This window comes from Neomonachus schauinslandi, chromosome 11 (assembly GCF_002201575.2).
Source record: "Neomonachus schauinslandi chromosome 11, ASM220157v2, whole genome shotgun sequence".
Classification (NCBI taxonomy): domain Eukaryota; kingdom Metazoa; phylum Chordata; class Mammalia; order Carnivora; family Phocidae; genus Neomonachus; species Neomonachus schauinslandi.
The window spans coordinates 403167-419459 of NC_058413.1; the positions used below are offsets into that span (position 1 = coordinate 403167).

Consider the following 16293-nt stretch of genomic DNA (forward strand, 5'->3'; position numbering starts at 1 on the left):
CCCACGGGAGAGGAGCCCACGGGAGAGGAGCCCACGGGAGAGGAGCCGGGAGCGGCCGCGCACCAGCTGGGGCTCCCACGAGAGGAGGAAGCGTAGGTCCAGGTCACCAAGGTCGCCAAGCACGGAGCATAGGTCCCGGGAGTACCAGCGCCCTCGTTCCCGTGAGAAGCGGCCGAGGCCTCGCTCCCCAGAGAGGAAGTTGGCAGCCGCTCCCGCGGAAGGGCAGAAGCCGGACAGGGAGCAACCAGCCAGGCCACTGGCCTCAGTGGGAGCAGACGCCTGCCCAGCAGGGGCCGAAGCCCACAAGGCCGTTCCAGAGGTACCGGCTGAGTGTCCGCCCGAGGATCTGGATTACGGTGACTCTGTCGAGGCAGGGCACATCTTTGAGGATTTTTCGAGCGAAGCCTTCTTCATGCAGCTGGATGACATGAGTTCCCCACCCTCCCCAGAGAGCACAGACTCCTCCCCGGAGCGGCACTTCCCACCCACTCCTTCCGTGCCCCCAGCCAGCCAGCAGCCGGACACCAGCCTGGCAGTGGCTGTAATCAGACGGGAGGTGTCGCTGATCCATGGCGAAGACGCTGCACAGCCCCTGCCCCGGGCACAGAGCCCCGAAGAGAAGCCCCTGCTCCAGCAGGACGCCGCTGGGGCTGCCGTGGTGCCCAGCACCCTGGGAAGCCAGGCTGTGGGCGGGGTGCCCGTGGGGAAGGAGGAAGGCCCCTCTCAGACCCCCTTGCTGCGGGCTAAAGCCCTGGTGAAGAGAGTCACCTGGAACCTCCAGGAGGCCGAGAGCGGTGCCCCTGCCGAGGAGCGAGGCCTGCGTGAGTAGGGTCCTGCAAGCACTTCTGGGGGTGGACTGGGGCAGCGTGGGAGGAAGGCCACTGGTTTGTGTGTGTGTGTGTGTTTGGGGGTGGGGGTGGCACGCGGACCTCTTTGGTCACTGGGGCAGCGTAGGCCGTGGGGCAGCGAGGTGGCTGCGTCCTGGCCTGTGGTCCTTGCTGCTGGGATGCTTTTCTGGAATTTTCCAGCCAGGAAGCAGCTTCTGGCCCAGGGTGGCCACAGAGCACCCACCTCCCCTGTGTTGGCCCTCAGGGACGCCGCTCCACAGGCCCCAGAAGCCCCGGGAAGGGGTCCTGGAAACAGAAGACATGGGCCCCTCGGTGGGGTTCCAGCAGGCATCCTTCTCTGAGCCCCCTCCCCCCGGATACACACTTCCAGAGTCCAGCTTCCCCGACGCTGAGCCCTCTCAGGTAAGTGCCTGGGCTGGAGGGACGTGAGCTGGCGCGAGGCCACACAGGCTGGGGCTGAGGACTTCCCTCTCTGTCCGGGGCTCTTCCTGCTGTGGGGGTGGGGAGCGCTGCCCTGAGCTGTCCGTATTTCTGTCCAGGTTTATACACCCAACCTGCCCCCTGCCCCAGCTCTGCCCGTGAGTCTCCCGCCGTACGCACCAGCCAGCCAGCCCACAGTCCAGTTTATTCTGCAAGGGAGCCTTCCCGTGGCGAGCTGCGGGGTCGCACAGAGCCCAGCCCCAGTGCCCACGGCCCTGACCACAGCCCCCGAGTCAGCCAGCTATGCCCCCGGCACCGGCAACTCTGAGGAGAGGTCGGCCACTCCCAGGCCTGCTGCAGAGAAGGCCAAGAATGAGGAGGTGAGTCCGGGCCCCCCCTCCGGCGGGGGCGGGCCGTGTGGCCCCCAGGCAGGGCGGTCACACGTGTGCTTGCTCTCAGTACATGAAGAAGCTGCACATGCAGGAGCGGGCGGTGGAGGAGGTGAAGCTGGCCATCAAGCCCTTCTATCAGAAGAGGGAGGTGACCAAGGAAGAGTACAAGGATATTCTTCGCAAGGCCGTGCAGAAGGTGGGTGCGGGTGGGTGGGTCTGTGCCGCCGCCTGCTGACCCAGACTGCGGGGTACCGGCCTAGGGCTGCACAGTGAGGGCTGGGGCAGCGTGGTCATGCTGCCAGAGGCCACTTCTGTTCTCCTGTCACCGTGGCTCGGAGATGCTCAGGCTAAGTAAGCATTGGTATTTGTGAGGGGACAGGACTGTGTCCCTGTCACCTGTTCAGCGGGCGAATAACAGAAGGTACATAACACACCACACTTGCAGGTGGGAAAGCGAGAGCCCAGGGCGTCAGGGCCAAATGTGTGGCACGCCGGCCACATGTCTCTGGCTGGGAGATGGACCCTCAGCAGCTGTGCGAGGGGGACCCAGCCGGGGGGGGGGGTGCCCCGCTGTGTGCCTTGTGATGGGGACCCTGCGGGCTCAGTCCCTGTGATCCCCGGGGAGGCTTCTGGGTCATTTGTGCCTCTCCCCCACGCCCCCAGATATGCCACAGCAAGAGTGGGGAGATCAACCCCGTGAAGGTGGGCAACCTGGTCAAGGCCTACGTGGACAAGTACAGACACATGCGCCGGCACCGGAGGGCTGAGGCCGGTGAGGAGGCGCCCGCACAGGGCGCCGAGAGCTGAGGCTGGGCGCGGAGCTGGGGCTGCTGGCCCCTGCCCCTGAGTGATTCTGTTGGGAGTGGCAGAAGCAGAAACCTCTGAAGACGCCCAGCCAGCACTCCTGAATTCAGGGTTACCGTGATCACATGTGGTCTGTGCACCTGTCCTGCTCACAGTTTAAAACTGGACTTTTTTATATGTATATTATAGATACACAGTTTCCATTGTGTTCTAATTTATCAAAAATGGATTATCTTTAGAAACTTCTCGATTGACTCAGTACTTGAAAGGTGAAGCCTTTGGTGATCAGGAGGGGCCTGGGGGGTGGAAGGAGCTCCTTGTCCCTTCTCACAGATGGCCCGATTTTATTTTCTATAGTAATAAGAGAAGGCCATGCCCCAGTTTTCTGTTGTTCCGCTCTGTAAGTGACGCTCGTGTTTGCTGCCTCCCACGAACCAGAGCGCAGTGTTGGTGGGTCTAGAAGGCAGGGGCCCTGCGCACAGCACAGAGTCAGCCATTCATGGTGCCCCCCCCCTTGCCAGCACAGCTGCCAGGAGCAAACGTCTGCTGTTCCCAGAGCGTTTTGTATGCTTTGAGTAGAGTTTGTTGGCTCTAAAGTGTGTGGCCTGTTTCTTCATTGTGAAGACAGAGGAGAGTGGGTGGGGGCAGGGGTGGTCACCTCCCTTCCTGGGCCTGTAGGTCTTGTGGGCTCCCGGGAAGTCTGTGGTGCCCCTTCTGAGCTCCAGCCCCAACCCTGAGCCCACCCCTGGTCAGGACACCAGTGGGATTCTTGAGTCTTTTTTTTTTTTTGAGTCCTTTTTATTGGGCTGGAGAGGGGTCTGGTCCTCAAGCCGGCTGCTCCACCTCCATGAGGAAGTGCTCAAGGTCCTCGTAGAGGCTGTTGGAGCTGGACAGGCAGAGGCCGAGGCTGCTGCTGTCCAGGGAGGACACCCCTTCTCGCTGCACGCACTCCAGATGTGCCCGGCACAGCCGTGGCTCCAGCTGTGGGGAGGGGAGGGTGTCGTCAGGCCACAAAGGGGCTGCATGCGGCCTTACCCCCAGGACCCCAGGCCTCACCTTCACCAGGACCAGGCTCTTCTCCTTGGGCCTCCCAGCTGACAGGTCCTGCCCAAAGCCCAGGTAGATGGTGTAGTGTGGGGAGCCCCGACGCCGGCGCGCCCGGAACTCCATCATCTCTGCAGGATAGGACTCTGGTGAACAGGGCCCCAGCAGGACAGGAGGGGGCAGGGACGGCACGGCCCCAGGTCAGGTGTGTCACTGACCTCGGAAGAAGGTGCTGAAGTCGAAGATGGGGGTGTCCTGGTTCCTCTGCAGCAGGCGGGGGGTTGTGGAGGGACTGGCAGAGCCCAGGGGCCCGCCCACCTCCCAGTAGACCTTGCACTTGCCCAGGCGCCGGGCCCACAGCCCGTGCCCCCGCAACTCCAGCTGCAGGCCAGGGGCCACGTGCTGCAATAGCTTCTCTGTGTAGTGCAGCTGCTTCTGGTCAGGGAGCTCGGCCGGGCTCGGGAAGGCCACGTGCTGGGGCTCCATGGCCGTGGCAGCCGGGCTCGGGGGCCCGTACAGGAACACGAAGCTTGGATGCCACACCACGTCCTGCAGCACTGTGCGGCCCTTGTACATGATGGTCACATCCAGGGCCCTCAGGCTGGGCTCTGCCTGTGGTCCGGGCTGTGAGCAGCTGGGCCTGAGCAGCACCTGCTCACCGGCTCCTGGGGGGCAAGGCTCCACCTCTTGGGGGGGCTGCCAGGGCTCCAGGGCCGGGGCTGAGCCTGCATCTGGGGAGGAAAGCTTGAGCTGGCACCTGGTCCCCCAGCCCCTCCCTCCTTCACACACCCCTGGCTCCTCTCACCTGTCACCTGGGCCTGGTGCCAGGGGGCTGTCTTGACTGCCCCTGGCAGGGACGGCTCCATGTCTGGGAGCTCCGGGCCTGAGGGGGAGAATGACGGCTGGGAACAGCTATACTGGCCCAGCTGTGGCTGGCTCCCTCCTCACTCCCACCCCCACCCCCACCCTCTCCCTCTCCACAGGGACTCTGCCATCCTACCTGCTCCTGACCTGTGGCATGGAACCCTGCAAGGCTGAGCACCCCCACCCAACACAGCCTCTCACCAGGAGCCTCTGGGGGTACTGGGTCCACCCCCCATGCAGCTTCCAGCAGATGGTCCTCCAGGCAGCTCTGCTCTAGAGCCTGGAGCAAGAGGTCCTCAGCATTGCCAGCTGGGCCAGAAAGGTGGCTTGGGGCACAGGGCTCAGGGCTCAGCCCGAGCCTAGGGAGCCCGCCCTGCAGGGGAAGAGAGGGCCAGTGTAAGCAGCGCCCCAGCCCCATGAGAAGGGGCAGCCCCGACCTGGGAGCGAGGAGGGCAGCACGATCTTACCATCAAGGGTAGGGCATCTTCAAGGGTCTTCTCCTCCCCCTGGTGAATGCCCGCACCTTCCGAGAGAGGATTGGGATCAGGGGAGTGTGGGATGAGATGCTGGAGTGGGACACTTCGGTGTGTGTCCCTGGGTAGGCCCTCAGAGCTGGGTGTCCCCTGCCATTAATCCCAGCAGGCCAAATCAGCTTTCCCTGCCCTCCCCAACAACCTGGCACCAGCCTCTTGGAGGCCACTTTCTGAAAGCACGAATCTGCCCCAGAGGCTGTCTCCAGTGCCTCGCAGCACCGTGTCTCTGCCCTGAACGTCCTGCCCCCTAGACGGCTGCCCTCCCCTGGGGCTTCTCACCTCTCCACCCCAGCTTGGAGCTGAGCCCGTACACTTTATGTGGGTCAGTGGGGTCCCCCGAGTTGTCTTGCAGCATCACAAAGCGCTGCGTGCTGCGCAGCGCACAGCGGAAGTTCGTCTTCCAGCTGGCGCGGAGTGCGCCCTCCAGGGCCAACTGGTCACCTCCGCCGCCGCCACTGCTGGGCGGCCACCTGCCGCGGGCGACAGCCCAGGCCTGGGGAGGGGGGTAGAAGGCGGAGCCTGGGGGCGCGGGCCAGGGCCTGGGCCGGCCCTCCCACCTGGTTGGGTTGGGGTCCCACCTTGAAGATGCGCGAGTCAGCCTCTCCCAGGTCCTTCCGCGCGAAGTGCTTCCAGGGCACGCGGAAGCGTGTGCGGGCCGCGTCCAGCCACCGCAGGCCTTCGTAGCGGCCGCTGCTGACCTCCCCCAGAAGCCAGTCTCCGAACAGCAGGCGCGGGGGCCCCCTGCGGGCGGGGCGACCGGCCGGGTCAGGGTGCGGGCGGCCAGGCGGTGTGGCCGCGCACCGCGGGGTGGGACGGGCGCTCACCTGTCAGGAGCCACGGCCATCGCTCCCTGCAAAGGACTGGCGTGGAGAGGCAGGTGGGCCCTCCGCGGGAGGGGTGGTCACGGCCGGCAGGCAGGTGTTAGCACAGGTGGGAAGCGTTAGATGGTGTGGTCCAGCTGTTACAGGCGTTGGGACCACAGATGTGGTTGGGGGCTGATGGCCACGACGTTGCCGAGGTGTGGGGTTCTGGGCAGCGGTGGCGCTGATGTGACCACAAATGTGGGGGCGCACACACGTGAAGTCACAGGTGTTGAGCCAGCACCCAGACCCGGGCGGGAGGGCGCTGGGGGGCCCTGCAGAGACACCACCAGAACCGCCAGGGGTGGGGCGTGCCCGGCGCGCCGGGAAAGCGAAACCGCGCGCGCCGGGAAAGCGAAACCTAAGCCCTAAGCCGGGAAGTGAGGGCTCCGCTGCTCGCGACCTGCGGCCTGCGGCCGGTCAGCGTGCGACCCCCACCTCCCAATCCCGCCCCGACTCCCGGGACCGGACCCTCCCCGCCACCGCCCTGCTCTGCACTGCCCTCGCGCTCCACGCGGGCCAGGGGTCCGAGTACCTGCGTGCCGGGCCGCCGGGCGGGAAGGTTCGTCTCCCCGAGAGGCTGGGAACAAGCGCTTTTATGGGGACGGGCCGGGGGCGGGGCTGCAGCTGCAGCCGAGGAAGTCACGTGCTCTGGTGGCGGGTTCCCTTGTGTGTTGGAGTTCCCCAGGACCCCCCGCGCAGGTTCCTGGGTGCGGGTGGGGGTCGTGCAGGAGCGGCAGGAGTGGCCGGTCCTGCGGGGTCCAGTCACTCCTCTCCCTCAAGGAGCACCCCCGGCACATGCAGGGTTGGGACAGGCGGCCTCTGGCAACTAACGGGGGTGGGGAGGCAGCGGGGTAAGCTGAAGACCCCACACAAAACCAGGCTCTTCTTTTTTCCAGGAAAGTGGGTCATGGAGGAGGGCGTTGCGCAAGTGGCAGCCCTACCGTTTGGATTCTTTTTTTTCTTTCTTTTTAAGTAGGCTCCACGCCCAGAGTGGAGCCCAACCGTTGAATCTTTGCCATGAAGACCCGAGTTGAGATCAAGAGTGGGGTGCTCAACCGACTAAGCCACCTAGGCCCCCCCTTGGGATTTTTTTTTTTTTAAGATTTTCATTTTATTTAGAGAGCTTGTGGGCACGCGAGGGGAAGGGAGGGGCAGAGGGTTAGGGTCTCCGAGCGGACTCCCCACTGAGGGCAGAGCCCTACCCCAGCTGGATGCCGGGACCCAGAGATCATGACCTGAGCAGAAATCCAGAGTGCACCAGGTAACCGACTGAGCCAACCAGGTGCCCCCACCCCGCTGCCTTTGGAATCTTGAGAATTGTTCAGACAAGAATACTCATATACCCTTGAGAATAAGACATTTGGAAAGGAATTCGTGGTGCCTTTTCATTAGGAAAAACACCGATGACCCCGAAGGGACAGTGTGGTGGTGAAGTCCTGCCTGCGGTCCTGTCCCAACGAAGCCAGCAGAGGGGGCTCTGGTTCCCCTCACAGCCGGGCCCACCTGCGACCCTGGCCCATGGCCTGCAGCCACTGCTCCCAGCTCCCCTCACCCGGGGAGCCCCTGCACAGAGCCACAGGTCACAGTCCAGGCGCCAGGGCCGGGTGCCTCTTCGCACCGAGCACCGGGCGTTTCCTGCCCCCACGGGACCTCACAGGCGCACTGGCTGGCACCCGGACGGAACTTGCTTTCCAAAATGAGTGTTCCTGAGGTGGCTCCTCAGTTACCCCCAGGCCAAGAATCTTCCTGTCGGGTGGGGAGGTGGGGGATCCGCAGTGCAGGGTGCCCCCCCTCCTGCGACCGTGGTTAGGCCAGGAGAGGAACTTGGGCCGCCAGCTGGCGCTGGCCTGGGAAGCCCCGCGGACAGCGGGCGCAGCAGGTGGTTTACGGGAAGCGGCGCTGCGCTCCAGGCAGGGGCAGGGGGAGGTCCCAGCTCACACCCGGCGCGGCCGCGGAGGACCCGGGGCCGGAGGGGGGGAGGGGGTGTGTGGCGCGGGCGGGCCACGCCGTCCCCTCCCACGGCCGGCAGCTCCGGGGGGACTCGCGCGCAGCCGAGCTTGGAAATTGTCGCTTTATTGTGCGCCGTGGCGTGGGGGCGAGCGGCCCCGGCCGACCTCAGGGCCGGCCCGCGGGGGAGGCGGGGAGCCGAACTAGACGTAGGTGGAGCCGGCGTCCGGCGCGTCGTCGTCAGCATCCGCGTCCGCGTCCTCGTCGCTGCTTACCTCGCTGCCAGAGTCGGCGGCGCGGGCCGCGTCTGAGGCGGGCGTGTTGAGGACCACCACGTCGGCCTCAGCCCCAATGTCCTCCCCGAACCACACGGCCTTGTAGCCGCCCTCGGGCCGCCGTTCTTTGGTCAGGATGGACCTCACAGCCGCTGGGCCGCCTCCATCGCGGGCCACCTCGGGGGACTCTGAGGCAGGGCGCGGGGCCGCGGCGCTGGGGGGCTCTGGGAGCGCAGGCTCCGGGGGCTCCGGGGGCTCCGGGGGCTCCGGGGCCGCAGCCCGGGTGGGGCCAGGTGAGGAGCGGGGAGCTGGCGCCCAGTTGTCCTCTTGGGGGGCAACAAAGGCCTGGTTGTCAAAGCGGAGGGGCTGGCGATCCTGGGGAGGGGACAGGGACAGCCAGGGCATCAACCAGGACCCCAAGCCTGGGTGGGACCCCCACCCCTGGTGCCTTCCCCAGAGACAAGGATCCAGGCTAGTCCTTCCTTTCTCTCGCCTCTTTCGGCCTCCTCCCCATTTTGTGGACTGTGATGTCTACACCCCATCTTTCCTCACCTCTGCCCCCTCCCCCCCCACCTCTCCCTCTCCATCTGTCCCTCTCCGGTCCTGGCACCCCAACCCCTAGGGCCTCACCGGAGCTTTTCCGGAGCAACACTTGAGCGGTTGGCCGTAGTGCTTGTGGATGAGGATAAGGAGGGCAATCAGAGCCAGAAGAAGCAGCGCGCCCAGCACCCCGCCCAGGGCCGCCATGTCCACGACAGAGAAGCGCCTGTCCTCAACTTGGCTGATCCCTGGCTCGCCATTCCCCGGAGTGCTGCCTCCTCCAGTTTGGGGTGGCCCTGCCAGCAACACACCACCCACTTACCGTTAGCACCCAAGCTCTTCCCCTCCTGACCGGCTCCAGGCTCTGGATGCCCTGGCAACAAGCCAGGCCTGGTATCCTCCCAGAGCTGAGGTTCTGGGGAATGGCACCACTCACCCCCCAGCTGAGGAGCTGTGTGTTCCCAGGGGCCCTTGGGGAGGCTGCTGAAGGAAGGGAGGGGAGATGGGGGTCAGTGCCCACCAGCTCCCAGTGGAAGGCGGGGGTCCAGCACCGTAGGAAGGGCCATGAAGGCAATGCTGGGGTCCGTGGAGAGAAGAGCCTGGAATTGTAGGGCCCCCTGGACCCCAAATCTGGCTTCTGCCCCATCCTCCATACAGCTTCCCCAGGTTACCTTGTCGGGGCCCCCAGAACCTGTCTCTGTCCAGACCAGAGCAGAACCCCCCTGGGATTTCATGGTCAGTGTGGTCAGGCTGGGCCACCCTGGGGTGGGCCCTGCCCTACTGTGAATCCCAGGACCACTCGGAGTATGAGTCAGGGAATGTAAGGGTGACTCTGGGGCAAATGGGAGGTGCTACCTGAGGTCTGTGGGGTCCTGCTGGGCCCAGGGGGCATCATCGGCTGAGAGGTTCCTGGCTTTAGCGTCTGTGTTGAGCCCCCGCTGGGTGAGGCTGATGGGAGGAAGGTGCTGGTTCCCACACTGGGGGGCCCCCCGGGCGTAGATGAGGCAAGTGGCCTCAGAGTTGTGCTTGAGGGGAGATGTGGGCCAGTGCCCCCCCCAGGGCTGGTCGTAGAGGGTCCCTGAGAGGGCCCTGGGGGTCTGGGGGCTTCCAAAGTGGTGCTGCTTGAGGGCCTGGTTGTTCCTCCAGCCTCTGGGGATGTGGGGGTCTCTGGGGGACCGGAGGGACCTGGGGGGCCAGGGACAGGATTCGGGCTTGCCTCTGCCCCCAGCATGCCTGCCCCAGGGAAGCCACCACCTGGGCTGAGCCGTCGCCTGGGGTGGGTCCCGCTGACTCACCTGTGGGCGGGGGCTCCTCCCACTCCAGCACCTGTATTTCCACCACAGTGGTTGCTGTGCCTGTGGTCACTGTGTTATTGGCCTCGACCTGGAGCAGAAAGGGGGCTTGTCCCTTGCAGGCCCCGCCTTAACCCCTGCCCCTTGGAGATGCCCCCCTGCCCTTACCTCTGCATAGAAGACCCCCTCATCGGCCAGCAGGGCAGCGGTCAGCACAGTCTCGCCATCCATCCGGAAGTTGGTGTTATTGGTGATGCGATACGTGATGGCAGAGTTGAGGTCCTGGACACTGCCCAGTGAGTCCTGGGTCCAGGCTGCCCCCGTGACCCCCCCCCAACCCACCTGCAGTGGGGCTGGTGCCTACCGGAAAGTCAGGGTCCTGGGCCCAGATCCTCAGAGGCAGGGAGGGGGCGGTTGTGTCTTTGACCTCCACGCCTGCTCCAGAGCCGCGCGCCACCCGGCCCCGGTACTGGCTCTTGGGGAAGTAGGGTAGGCTCCCAGTGGCATTTCGGGCCTCGATCCTGACCCAGGTCACCGAGTAGCGGGCACGGTCTGCCTGTTCACCCTGGGGGTAAGGGATGCCTCAGCGACCAGCGGGTCCTTGAAGGACAAGTCCTGCAGCCTGAGGCTCAGGAATGCCATGGAGGCTCAGGGCACCCACCTTGACCAGCAGAGTGAAGGTCTTTGGGCTGGGGACGCTTCTGGTCATGGTAAGGTTGCCCGAGTCAGCATCGATGGCAAACGTGCCATCTTGTCCTGCGAGGTTGGTGGGAAGGCTTGGCCTCTTGCCCCCTCCAGTGGCCTGAGGGCTAAGGTCCCAGCTGGCTCTGCCCATATGGCAAGTCCCCTGGGATGTCCTCAGCCCAAGGTGGGGATGGGGCACAGGATGGGGAGAGAAGCAGGGGTCTGGCCCGCACTCACCCTGCATAATGCTGTAGAGGATGCGCTGGTTGATGCCCTGATCCCCGTCCACGGCGTGGATGGGCCCAGGACGTAGGACGAGGGGGGCTGGCTGCAGGGACAAGGACAGGAGGAGACGCCGTGGGGCTGCTGTGACAGCCCCAGCTCACCCTCCGGCTCCCTCAAGGGGAAACTCGTCTTTTGCACGATTGCCCACCACACGCCTCGCGATCCGTTGCTACTGAGTTAATTTGCTCAAAGACATCTGATTGATCTGAATGACAGGAGTTTCAAGAGCTAGCACACACGGGACAGGGAGAGGTCACAGGGAGTCAGACTCAGGCCTCTCCATAGGGTGGGAGGCCCTGGAGCCCGTGTCCAGGCCCCGCTGTCCTCCGGTGCCTCCCTGGGCCTCTCGGGCCGGAGCAGGGACGTCAGCTGGTCAGAGACGCAGCTGCCCCCTGGAGCAGCGCCGTGGCCCCTCCACACCACCACCCTCCCAGCCCACTTCACTGGGTTCCCAAGGCGCTGCCTGGCTCTGCCCCAGGACCGCCGCACCTACGTTCACAGGGTTTGCTCACCACTCACCACCGCGTGGTTGGGTGGGATTGGCTTTCAGAGGAACGTTCGTATGAAAATCGCAACCAAATTTGGCCCCATGGCCCCAGGCCCCACCCCGATGCCCATCCTGCCCCCTTCCTGCCCCTAGTACCAGTTTGTGCCCCAGGGGGACAGCCCCGTGGTACTCAGCGTTGATGCAGATGTAAGGGTCTGAATAGCCACAGGGCAGGAACCAGGGGGGGCGAAGGTCAGCAGGCTGCACCTTCAGTTCCAAGGTGGCTGTGGCCGTGTGGCTGGGCTCTGCATTCTCCTCCTGTGTGTCCTGCAACAGCGGAGCCTGGCTGGATCAGGCCTGGGGGTCCAGGGCCGGGGGCAGCTCGGGTGGGGACCTGAGCATCCGGGCCTGCTCACCCGCACCAGCAGCCGGAAGGTAATGTTCTGCCATGAGTAGAAGTCCAGTGGCTGGTCCAGCCGCAGGGCAGGGAGGTTGGTACCCACCAAGGAGAAGAAGTTACTGGCGCCCTGGGGAGGCAGAGGACGGGACTCAGCCTGGGACCCTGGGAGGACACAGAGAGGGGGGATCCTCGAAGGGGGGGTTTGGAGTTGGTGTAGGGGTGGGGGGGATGACACTGACCGGGGTCACTTCCTGGAGGGTATAGAACAAGATGTCATCCTTGTCGAGATCCCGGGCCTCCAGTTCCGTCTCAGGGATGACAGTGGTATTCACTTTAGTGTCCTGGGGGATGCAGGGGGAGTGGCTTGGCTACACCCTTGACCCCCACAGACGGATCCCTGAGGCCAAGCCGCTGACCCCTCACCCCAGGCTCCTCTCACTCACCTCAGGTATTTTCTTCACCTTGATTTTAAAGGGGAACTCGGGCGCGTTGTCATTGATGTCCAGCACGGACACCAGCACTCTCAGCTGGGTCACCTGTGGGGACAGGGTGGAGTCAGCAGCAGTGTGCTCTGATGGCCGGGGTACAGTGCACACGACAAGCCGTCTGCCCAGGGCCCCTGCTCTGCAGGGACTACACACAGACCACAGACAGCAATTCTGCAGCACACACGGTGGCCAGTGCCCTGGAGGAAAAGAGCACAGGGGCTGGGTGGGGTGGGGGCGCCGGCAAAGTCCCAAATGAGAACAGTGGTAAAACACTTGAATTGCTTCAAAAATAATTCTCAAAGAAAAGGAAGAAAGGAGAACCCATAGATTGAAAGAGGCTTAAGAGGGTAGCCCGGCTGGCTCAGTGGGAGGAGAAAATGACTCTTGATTTCGGGTTGTGAGTTCAAGCCCCATGTTGGGGGTAGAGATGACTTCAACAACCAAACTAGAAAGAGAAGAAGGGAGGAAGGGAGGAAGGGAGGAAGAGAGGGAAGGGGGAGGGAGGGAGGGAGGGAGGGAGGAAAGAAGGAGGGCGCTTTAGAGAAGTAGCAGCCAGTCTCAATAGGTGGGCTTTGCTGGGGTCTCTGTTACTGTGGGAAAGGGCAGACATCAGGTGTCACGTGATGCTGAGGAGTTCCTTTTTCCAGGTGGCAACAATATTATGTTTATGTTTAAGAAGTGTTCTTATCTTTTAGAGACTCATCCCGAGATATCTGTGGGTGGTGTGCTGCAGTGTTCGGGTGGGGGCACCCAGGGGCTCCGAGCACAGGAGACCATGGTCAGTGGCTCCTGCCGAGATGGCAGGAGCGTGGGGGCCGGGCTTGCAGCTTAGAACAGAGTGGTCAGTGCTTCTCTGAGAAGGTGATCTTGGAGTGAAGACGCGAGACCGTGAGAGAGGGAGGCAGGTGCACATCTGGGGAGAGGGCTCAAGGCCAGCCCGAGTGGGGTCGGGGTCCATGCACCCAGCCTTGCCCACCGCACAATCCATTTGGCCTCGACTCTGAGTGAGAAAGCAGCCGAAGGCGTCCATTTGCTTGATCAGAGCGTTCTGCCACACTGAGAGCGGACTGGCCAAGGCCAAGAGAGGAGCAAGCAGACCAGTTGCCAGTTGGAAGTTTCCAGAAAGGAGATGCTGGTGGCCAAGGTTCTGGTTGGTTTGGAGTCCAGCTTGAGGCAGAGCCCACAGACTTGCTTGTCGACAGAGAGATGTGGGGGAGAAGATGGCGGGAGGGAACTGGCAGGGTGAGGTGCCTTCCGTGTTGGGCAGTCTCTGCTGGGGGTCTGCATCTCGGGCAGAGGCTGGGCTGGAGGAAGTGTGGACGCCAACATACCACAGGGAGTGGCCCTGGACCAGGCTGAGCAGAGTGCAGAGGTCCGAGCCTGGAGTGTGTTGATGCCACAGGTTGAGGGAGGCCACAAGGGGGCCGGGGGACTCGGGGGTACTCACCACGGTGTCGCCACTTCTGCATTCCAGTTGCGCCTGCAGCATCGTGTTCTCCTGAGGGGGCAGAGGGGTGTCGGGGATCACCTGCCCAGCTGACCACAGCACGCTGGCCCCACGTCACAAGTGAGGAGACAGGCAGAGAGGGCCCCCAGAGGGCATCGGGGGCTCAGGCAGCTCCATCCCCCAACGGCCCTACCCGCCTTGGGACCCAAGAGGGGTCAGTCGTTGCCTGGGGGGGGTGGGCACAGAAGCCTCAGACCCCTGGATGCCCTTGTCCGGGGAGGGGTGTGGTGGACACACAGGTCCTGTGGAGGGTGAGCCACCCAGCGGCCCCCACTGGGGTGCCCCGCCCAGGTCTGCCGTCTGCACCTCATAGTCAGGAGTCACATTGAGAAACAGCTGAGTCCCCTGGATCCAGAACGCGTAGGGGGTGGACGACGGCCCGAGGGTCACCTGCTGGCCCTTGGGGACGTAGATGTCAGCCAGGGGCCCGCTCTGATTCGTGTTCTCCTGGACTTCGAAAAAGTTGTTGTTCACAGAGCAGACTGGAAAGTTGGAGAGGAAAGGTCAGTACCCTCCCGGCGCCTGCCTGCCTGCCTGCCGGCCGCCCAGTCCACCTGCCCCTGCCCCACAGGTACCCTGGGCCTGAGCCGTGGCCATGAGCAGTGGCAGCAGCAGGGCCCAAGCGCCCATCTCGGCGGCCGTCAGCCGGCCGGACCCTCTGAGCAGCTGGTGGTGGCGTCTCAGCCTGGGCGACCTTCGCCCCTGCCAGGCACCGCCCCACATTATGATCCTTTATGAGCCACCGGCCTCCACCAAGGGGGTTCCCGCTGGCCGCCTGGCCAGGCCTGGCCTGTTGCCGGGAGGGGGAGATCCAGTGGTTCCCCACCAGAGCTGGGCCACACGCAGGGGCCAACGGGGCTCAGCTCTCAGACATCGAGGCATGACGCAGAAGGTGCTCAGGACACCTGAGTGGGCCTGGGGAGGCGGCTGGGGGGCGTGGCTGGGTGGGCAGAAGCTGGGGCAGGGGGTTAGGGGCTGGGGGGGTAGGGACTGGGGCAGGGGCTCAGGCCTGGCTTCTGTGTTGGCTGTACCCACCCCTCCCTCCCAACCCCGGCTGCCCCTCTGCTGGCCCCTTCTGCCAGAATCATCTTGGAGCAAGGTTCAGGCCCCAGGTGTGCCCTCCAGGTGTGCCCTCCAGGGCACCTCCTCTCCCCACACCAACCGTCTAGGTCTGGAAGGAAAAGGCTGTTTGTGTCCTAGGGTCACCCCTGCCTATCCTGGAAACAAGCCCGTTTCCTCCGAGGGGGTGGGGTGGGCAGGGCCACAGAGATGGGGATGGGTGCTGGGAGTTCCTGGGGGGAGCCCGGGTCCCCATGGGTTCTGATGTTTGACAAAGGGGTTTCTGGCAAGGCTCCTTGGCCCAGGCCCCCAGCTGCCCTACCCCCAAGCCCCCCCCACAGCTGGATGGGGACAGGAGGGAGGGGCTGCTGTGATGGTGGGGGCTGTGGCCCTTCTGCTCTCTAGGCCTTTGCCTGATGGCTGCACACCCCCCAGGCTCCTGGCCTCACCCCCCGTGCGGGTGGTGCCTCCATGGCTTCCAGAGGCCCCAGCTCCTCCTGGGGTGCCATCGCGGTCCCCACTGCGCAGGCTCAGATGGGTCAAGCCATGTGAGACCACAGAGCCTGGAGAGGAGCCCCGACTCGCTTGGAGAGGACGCCTGGGCCCCCGGGTGACAGCGAGCCCATCACCACTTCCTGCCCGAGCCTCCTTGCCCCCCAACTCCCTCCCCACCTGCTCCACACGCCGACACATGGCCCCTAGGGCAGACGTCCTGTGCCCCCCACCCGCCCACCCAGAGCTCCTGAGTGTTTGCTGAGCGGATGACAGGGATGCAGATGGGTCTCTGGGGAGCCCAGTCAGCGGGACAGGAGAGATAAGGGAGGTGAGGCGTCCCACTGGCTTCCCAGGTTTAAAGGGCAGCTGGGTGTGGCCATTGTGCTAGAAGCTGCGGTCAGGCCCCCCGCTGCATTCTGACAGCCCTGCCCTGGGAAATGGCACAGAGTGAGCTCACAAGGGCGGGTGTCTGAATTCCTCCTTTATTGGTGACAAGTGCAACCCCTCCTCCTCCTCCCCACCCCCTCCCCTGCCCAGGCTCCACTCCGCTCCCCTTGGGGTGGTGGGGAGGTTCCTTCTTCCTCAGGACGTCTTCTGTGTCACCTCCGCTGCAGGGACGGCTGGCTCTGAAAACGTGGCCCCAGACCGGGATCCAGGAGGCAGCTGGGGAGACCAGGCCTGATCCAGGGGCTCCCTCAGGGGCATCCTGTGGAGACAGCCAGGTTAGGGGCTGGAGACTGCTGCCCACCTGGGGAAACGGCCTCCTCTGGTCACCAGCGCTGTGTCACCTTCCCACACCCCTGGCCCGCTGCCGCGACGGGTTCCTGCCACAGACCCAGGGCGCCCCGCGGGGACCGGAGCTGGTGGCGTGGACGGCGGTGGTGCTCACCAGGCCTGCAGGGTGGACGTGCCCGGCCAGTGCAGGCAGAGGCGGCCCTCCGCCGGCGTGGTCCGGCTCGTGCTGTTCTCTGTGTCCTGCTCGCTGCCCCCCGCCCCAAGTCAGAATTAGTCCTGGCGGTGGGGGGGCGCCCACCCGCCGCCGTTCCCCCGCTCCCAGGGCTAGCGC

The 16293-nt window shown here is 64.6% G+C and overlaps 3 protein-coding genes across 3 annotated transcripts in view; 1 reads left to right on the forward strand and 2 right to left on the reverse strand.

Moving 5' to 3' along the window:
• Positions 1 to 2680, forward strand: part of PHRF1 (PHD and ring finger domains 1) — a 28632-nt gene extending 25952 nt beyond the window's left edge. Inside the window, exons 15-19 of the mRNA XM_044919366.1 lie at positions 16 to 821; positions 1093 to 1250; positions 1388 to 1648; positions 1728 to 1856; positions 2324 to 2680. Coding sequence (XP_044775301.1) covers positions 16 to 821; positions 1093 to 1250; positions 1388 to 1648; positions 1728 to 1856; positions 2324 to 2467 — 1498 coding nt within the window. The 3' untranslated portion in view covers positions 2468 to 2680. The remainder of the gene's footprint in view (positions 1 to 15; positions 822 to 1092; positions 1251 to 1387; positions 1649 to 1727; positions 1857 to 2323) is intronic.
• Positions 2681 to 3255: 575 nt separating this feature from the next.
• IRF7 (interferon regulatory factor 7) lies at positions 3256 to 6339 on the reverse strand. Its single transcript, XM_021692160.2, has 10 exons — positions 6301 to 6339; positions 5730 to 6040; positions 5484 to 5646; positions 5185 to 5398; positions 4840 to 4895; positions 4574 to 4745; positions 4314 to 4391; positions 3727 to 4239; positions 3521 to 3639; positions 3256 to 3445 (listed from the first exon to the last, which is right to left on the reverse strand). Exons 2-10 carry the CDS (start codon positions 5747 to 5749, stop codon positions 3290 to 3292), a joined length of 1491 nt encoding a protein of 496 aa, XP_021547835.1. The 5' UTR covers positions 5750 to 6040; positions 6301 to 6339; the 3' UTR covers positions 3256 to 3289.
• Positions 6340 to 7831: 1492 nt separating this feature from the next.
• Positions 7832 to 14303, reverse strand: CDHR5 (cadherin related family member 5). Its single transcript, XM_021692196.1, has 15 exons — positions 14249 to 14303; positions 13980 to 14155; positions 13614 to 13664; positions 12122 to 12214; positions 11918 to 12019; positions 11695 to 11805; positions 11435 to 11605; positions 10744 to 10834; positions 10484 to 10578; positions 10187 to 10387; positions 9991 to 10104; positions 9826 to 9913; positions 9386 to 9715; positions 8621 to 8826; positions 7832 to 8365 (listed from the first exon to the last, which is right to left on the reverse strand). The coding sequence occupies exons 1-15, from the start codon at positions 14301 to 14303 to the stop codon at positions 7919 to 7921; spliced, it is 2331 nt and encodes a 776-aa protein (XP_021547871.1). The 3' UTR covers positions 7832 to 7918.
• Positions 14304 to 16293: the final 1990 nt, after the last annotated feature.

Bases quoted from the DNA above. Each gene is read 5' to 3' on its own strand.
- IRF7 (XM_021692160.2), bottom strand. From the start codon at position 5,749: ATGGCCGTGGCTCCTGACAG. The intron at 5,647-5,729 runs GTGAGCGCCCGT...CCCCGCCCGCAG, and splicing joins ATGGCCGTGGCTCCTGACAG to GGGGCCCCCGCGCCTGCTGT. The intron at 4,746-4,839 runs GTAAGATCGTGC...CTTCCCCTGCAG, and splicing joins AAGATGCCCTACCCTTGATG to GGCGGGCTCCCTAGGCTCGG.
- CDHR5 (XM_021692196.1), bottom strand. From the start codon at position 14,303: ATGGGCGCTTGGGCCCTGCTGCTGCCACTGCTCATGGCCACGGCTCAG. The intron at 13,665-13,979 runs GTGCAGACGGCA...CTGCCCCCTCAG, and splicing joins ATGTGACTCCTGACTATGAG to GAGAACACGATGCTGCAGGC. The intron at 10,388-10,483 runs GTGGGTGCCCTG...CCTTACCCCCAG, and splicing joins CCTTCACTCTGCTGGTCAAG to GGTGAACAGGCAGACCGTGC.